The 6,000-nt window shown below is 42.7% G+C and overlaps 1 protein-coding gene across 7 annotated transcripts in view; it reads left to right on the plus strand.

The window, feature by feature from the left end:
• The window catches only part of LOC104956788 (rho guanine nucleotide exchange factor 28-like), a 41,163-nt gene that overhangs the window by 30,383 nt on the left and 4,780 nt on the right, over positions 1–6,000 (plus strand). For 6 of the 7 annotated variants that reach the window (XM_010784322.1, XM_010784326.1, XM_010784325.1 and 3 more), the window contains 15 exons: positions 400–530; positions 640–780; positions 1,139–1,389; positions 1,468–1,593; positions 1,697–1,814; positions 2,564–2,818; positions 2,904–2,980; positions 3,070–3,248; positions 3,586–3,683; positions 3,787–3,972; positions 4,515–4,646; positions 4,774–4,907; positions 4,987–5,034; positions 5,152–5,256; positions 5,400–5,564. In XM_010784322.1, coding sequence (XP_010782624.1) covers positions 400–530; positions 640–780; positions 1,139–1,389; positions 1,468–1,593; positions 1,697–1,814; positions 2,564–2,818; positions 2,904–2,980; positions 3,070–3,248; positions 3,586–3,683; positions 3,787–3,972; positions 4,515–4,646; positions 4,774–4,907; positions 4,987–5,034; positions 5,152–5,256; positions 5,400–5,564 — 2,146 coding nt within the window. The remainder of the gene's footprint in view (positions 1–399; positions 531–639; positions 781–1,138; positions 1,390–1,467; positions 1,594–1,696; positions 1,815–2,563; positions 2,819–2,903; positions 2,981–3,069; positions 3,249–3,585; positions 3,684–3,786; positions 3,973–4,514; positions 4,647–4,773; positions 4,908–4,986; positions 5,035–5,151; positions 5,257–5,399; positions 5,565–6,000) is intronic. The other variant, XM_010784324.1, reaches the window with a different exon arrangement.

Below are 6,000 nucleotides of genomic sequence, written 5' to 3' on the forward strand. Positions count from 1 at the left end.
CCTTACGGAGTGACAGAAAATGACAATAAAAAGTGAGGGAAATAATTAAAAACAAGGTATAAACAAACAGACAGTTATATCACTGTACCATAAAATAATAAAACATGAACAGTTATACTACTCAAAAATTACAATTCCCCCAAATTATTAGCCAAATTAAAAACATAGGTCTTTCATTTACTTTAAAAAATTCCAATTGAGGAATTGCTGTTCTCCACCTCAATTGGAATTTAGGGAAACAGTGAATATTTCCACAGCTTTCCACAACATATCAGCAAGGTTTGTCTTCAGTCCCCAAATAGTGAAGAACTCATTGGTGAAATACAGTAGTAAATCAAACTAAGCTTGCAATCATGCCCCCCATTGGAAACCTTATGAAACTTATGTTGCTCTGTACAGGCGGCTGAGTGATGCAGCAGGGGCGGACGCTGAGTGCAGTGTGACAGCTTGCACCAACAACTCATTGTCTGATGAAGGAACACCTGTCACTGCGAATCCCCCGCCAACCGAACCGCCAATCACCACGCAGGGTGAGAAGGACAAGCCTACGTCATTACTTGTCACACATAACATCGAGAATAACTCTGTGGATTGGGATGTTTTTTAAAATGACATTGCTCCTGATTTGTGTCCCTGCAGATGTTGATGCTCCTCCTCTAATGAGCGACCTGTCAGCTGAGCTGCTGGGGCTGGATGTGGAGTCCTGGAGTCTGGCCGTCAGTAAGGAGTTCTGCAGGCCGCTCGACAGGCGCACCACTAAGCGACAGGATGTTATTTATGGTGTGACATTTCTTCCTAATACAGAATTTCATATACGCGTTATCATCTGTGCATGTATTTTTAAAGATGATATTTGTACTGTTAGTCAAACAGGGTGGAGCTCTTGAATCACAACAGAGAGGACTTAATTGGATTTGATATAACATTGCATTAATACATAAGTACAAATGATGTACACTGTGGTTTAAGTTGGAAGCCCACAAAACGTTAGATTCATATTTATATATGTTTTTCCAGGATAATTGTTTGGAAATGATTTACTTAAGGAATTATAAGGCCATTCTCCCATCTTGTTGTTTCACTTGAATTCAGCAAATCATTAGTTTACATAAGTTATCCCATCATCACTCCGATACAGAGCTGATGCAGACCGAGCTGCACCACATCCAGACGCTGACGGTCATGTCCGAGGTGTTCAGGAGAGGCATGCTGGAGGAGCTGCAGCTGGACCTGGACTGCGTGGCCCGGATCTTTCCCTGCCTGGACCCCCTGCTGCTTTTTCACAAAAACCTCTTCGGAGCCCTGCAGGAACGCAGACAAGCTGCAACGCAACCTGAGAACCCCCGGAATTACCTCATCCATCACATTGGAGATATTCTGCTTCAGCAGGTTGGTCAAGATGGATTCATGTACTTTAACACATGCAGATTAGCTTCTAAAGTGAACCTCTTATGAACTCTTTCTCAGTTCTCAGATGAAAACGCTGAGAAGATGAAGCAGGTGTACGGAGAGTTCTGCAGCCATCACACCGATGCCGTCAATGTTTTCAAAGAGCTGCAGCAGCAAAACAAAAAACTGCAAAACTTTGTCAAAGTAAGCTCCTGCGTTCCGGCGTATTGTGCTTTAAAAAAGGAGAGTAAAGTGAAATGTCTTGATTGCGAATATACTAATTGTGTGTTAACCTCTCTGCTCACAGCAACAGAGCAATAACACTCTGGTCCGGCGGAGAGAGGTGCCAGAATTCATCCTGCTGGTCACTCAGCGCATCACCAAGTACCCTGTCCTGCTGGAGAGGATATTACATTACACTCAGGGTACGTCAGCTCTACTTTGTCCTTCACAAAACCAACACATGTGCAACTCTTACATTGTTTTGCTCTTGCAGAGGAAAGTGTCTCAAAATCCAAGTGTTTGCTGTAACAATGCATATTTCAGGCCAGTCCAGAAGTAGTGTTGCTTGACCATGACCACTGTCAAAGTATCATACTGCAAAAAAGGGTGGATATTTTACAAATCAGATTGTCCTCTTTTTTTAGTGCTAGCTGATGTTTCTGTTTTTAAAAGCCTGTTTGAGAGATATTCTCTTTCCATGACTAAATGAATGGATGAAACACTGAATCCTATCTGTATAATATTTGATATGTAATCAGAGAGCTAACCTCTACCGAGTATTTCTCTATATATACACCTATAAATAAAGATTAAATAAGATGTACTTTATTAATCCCATTTATTTTGTTCCAGCAGCATAAAAGAAAACAAGGCATTGCATAATAACAATTCTAAAATAGAAACATCTCAAAATAGAAAAAGAAATAGAAATAAACCAGCATTAGAGAGTAAGAGGAAATATACAGCTGACCGTGAAGCTAAACAAATCTACAAACTGTCTGACAATTAAAAACTCTATTGAAGGACCAATTCTCTGTTAACACAATATAAGCAGGCTTTGCTTTGTGAGAACTATATAAGAAGCCACAATGTATATTTTCACTTTGAGCAACTGTATTTGTACAGGGTCAAATATTATTTGAATGTGACCCTTCCATGAACTCTTTCTCAGAGGGAGGTCAGGAGCACTCTGACCTGTCGAGGGCCCTGGCTCAGATCCGCGACATCATCGCTGCGGTGGACCTCACAGTGAATAAGTATGAAAGGTGTCAGGAGATGCAGGAAGTGCTGACCCGGCTGGAGAACAAGAGCTTCGCCAAGCTAAAGAACGACAAGGTGTTTCGCAAACAGGATCTGCATAGCAAACACAGAGAGCTGCATTATAAAGGGCTGGTCTTCTGGAAGACTGCCACCGGGCGTCTGAAAGGTGTGTGTGAGATCATCTGTGCCACATAACCTTCTTAGTTTAACACACAACCATCCTTCATTTATTTCTACTTCTCTGTTTTCAGATACTTTGGCTCTGCTGCTCACAGACGTTCTGGTTTTCCTTCAAGAGAAAGATCAACGTTTGGTATTTGCTGCCGTGGTAAGCCTTGACTTGTAGAACTCTTTGAAATGAAAAGCATGATCCTGTTCCTCCATTTACCGTCTTCATGGTTTTACCTGCTCTTCCAGGACCAGAAGCCTCCTGTAATCCCTTTGCAGAAGCTCATTGTTAGAGAAGTAGCCAATGAGGAGAGAGGAATGTTCCTCATCTCCGCCTCCTCAGTGGGACCAGAGATGTATGAAGTTCACACCACCACTAGAGACGAGAGGAATGCATGGATGAGACACATACGAAAAGCTGTAGAGAGGTGTGTGTGCGTGTACGTCAAGTCAAGTTTACAGTGTGTCTTTGTTCAGGTATGCACATTTTTGAAATCCTACTTAGAACCTCTGTGTCTGTCTGTCTGTCTGTCTGTCTGTCTGTCTGTCTGTCTGTCTGTCTGTCTGTCTGTCTGTCTGTCTGTGTGTGTGTGTGTGTGTGTGTGTGTGTGTGTGTGTGTGTGTGTGTGTGTGTGTGTGTGTGTGTGTGTGTGTGTGTGTGTGTGTGTGTGGAGAGAGAGAGAGTGTGTGTGTGTGTGTGTGTGTGTGTGTGTGTGTGTGTGTGTGTGTGTTACTCATGATCTAACCTACTGGTTTATCTTGCAGTTGTCCTGAGGAAGAGGAGGAGGAAGAGCACAGTGCTGAGACAGAGGAGGCCCGGCGGGTGGCAGAAGTGAGAGTTCAAAAGATCACAAAGTTCCAAGGTGAAACTGAAGGACAAGGTGTCCTGATGCACATTTCATCTGTAACCTGTCTTTAAATATGAAACATAATCTAAGTCCTAATCTCGGTGTTTGTTTTGTTTAGAAACCCTGTTTAGTCAGGACCAGCAGATCTGCAGCAGCCTGGAGGAGAAGTTGCAGCTTTATGCCGAGCTGACAGAGTTAACCCTGTGTTCACCAGAGCCTGTACTGCAGCGCCATCTTCTGGTTCAACCTGACGCTAACACTGAGCCGCAGGCCTCCTCGCTGCTCGCTGCTGCTCTCAGAGAAGGTGAGAAAGCTGCTGCGCTGGTGCTAAATGAAGAGATCTGTCTAATGGGGCTGCTTAATGTGATTGCACTATTCACATCATGTATTTACGGTTAGGATACATCTATTATGGTGAGCAGACTAAGTCAAGTCCATATGAGGAAAACCTGCGTCCAACACCCAACACATCTAACATTGTTGAGTTTTTCTCCCCTCGTATTTCAGCCTAGTTTGAGCTTTAATCCACTGAGTTAGAGAAAACTCCTGTGTTTACATGAATTTATTTGAATCAAATGAGATGCAGAATTAAAAAGTATGTCAGTACTGCCTTTTAACAAACAGATAATTCACTTTTCTTTAATAAGAATTGTCTAATAGACCTCTTAACTTAGAAATAATAATAATAATCTGCATCATTATAACATTTTAGAAAACAACATAAAAGTGCTGAAAATGAATCAAAGTTAACTATAACACTATTGTTCACTGCATGTTTATTTTATTGTCATTGTTGGTTAGCATTTGTTCACGTTGAATAATCACACGTGTTTTCTTCTGCTGCAGCGGAGAACCTGATCACTATGCTGCAGGCTCGTGACGGCCTTTCTGTAAAGAGTCAGAGCTCTCCGCTCCGAGGACCAGAGTGCTTCAGCTACAACAGCCATGGCAGCAGCATCCAGGAGTCTCCCTCTGAGCGTGGGTCTCACACTCACACCGTCATCCTGAAAGTCTTTTGAGACCACAAACTTCTGACATTTTTATGGATTTGTTATTGGATCATGTCTGCTGTTAATTTCTACTACTTCTTGTTCCATTGCTACAGCGGATTATCTGAGCACCCTCAGTTTGAGCTCCACCTCTCTGGGATCAGACAGTGAGATGACGGGTCTGGACAACGCGGTGTGGAGCTCTGCTGTCGAGCTGAAAAAAGGAGACTCCAAAGGGACACTCTCAAAGGTTCCAATACCAAATAATAACCATGATAATACAATTTATATGCATTATTGTGGCCCGCTAATAACACCGTTTTCTGTAGGTGTCAGAGAGCGTTCATGGTCTGACTCAGCTTCTCTACAGTCTGCAGGTGAGAAGACACACAGTCGTCAGTAACTGTAGCCGAATGCTAAAGTAAATATTTGGCTTTTAAAGGACAGGATTATGAACTGGAGTGTGATCAGGTGTGTCCTCTTTGTGTTGGCAGGCTGCTGTTACCCTGCAGGACAGCTGCTGTGAAGTCCAGAAACTCCTTCTCCAGGAAGGAGAAAGACCTCAGCCCCGAACCCTCTCATCGCTCCAAAACAGTCTGGTATGTGTCACATATATATATATATATATATATATATCCAGGTTAAAATAAACATCTTTACTACATGCACACTAGTGTATCAGTGTTTTTTTAAGAAGACCAGAATTGAGTTGCCTCTTTAACCCGTTTCTGATCTTTTCCAGGAGCAGGAGAAGCAGAGAAGCATCGATAAAAAGAAAGAGGATGTGGAAAAGAAGGGTTTAGAGAGGAAGAAAGAAGAGGTGGATGAGGTAAAGAAACTCCATGTGAAGCTGAAACAGGAGCAGCAACGCTGGGACAAAGAGTGTCTGGTTCGAGAGAAACAACAAGTAAGCAATTAGCTCATGTTCTGAACTATCGTAATTTTCGGACTATAAGCCGCACCTGAATATAAGACGCAGCAGCGGCATACCACTCTCGGTTCCACTTTTACTTTTGCGCGCTACCTGTCTCACTCTTTTCCGGCCTCCAGCTTTTCCTGCTGGAACCCGCCGCTTAAAGGTGGGGGTCCACGGACCGGCCATAGAGCCCATAGAGTTAAAGGTGTTGGCCGTTAGCTGTAAAAATCCATAGATTAGCCGCACCGTTATATAAACCGCAGCGTCGAAAAATAGGGAAAAAGGCGCGGCTTATAGTCCGAAAATTACGGTAAATGCAACAGTAAAGCTATTTTTATCATCGTCAACATGAATATTAAAGTCACCTACGATAATTACTTTATCTGTTTTAAGTACCAAAGTTGATAAAAACTCAGAGAATTCTGAT

The sequence above is a fragment of the Notothenia coriiceps genome, unplaced genomic scaffold (genome assembly GCF_000735185.1).
Source record: "Notothenia coriiceps isolate Sejong01 unplaced genomic scaffold, NC01 NC01_scaffold00026375, whole genome shotgun sequence".
Lineage (NCBI taxonomy): Eukaryota > Metazoa > Chordata > Actinopteri > Perciformes > Nototheniidae > Notothenia > Notothenia coriiceps.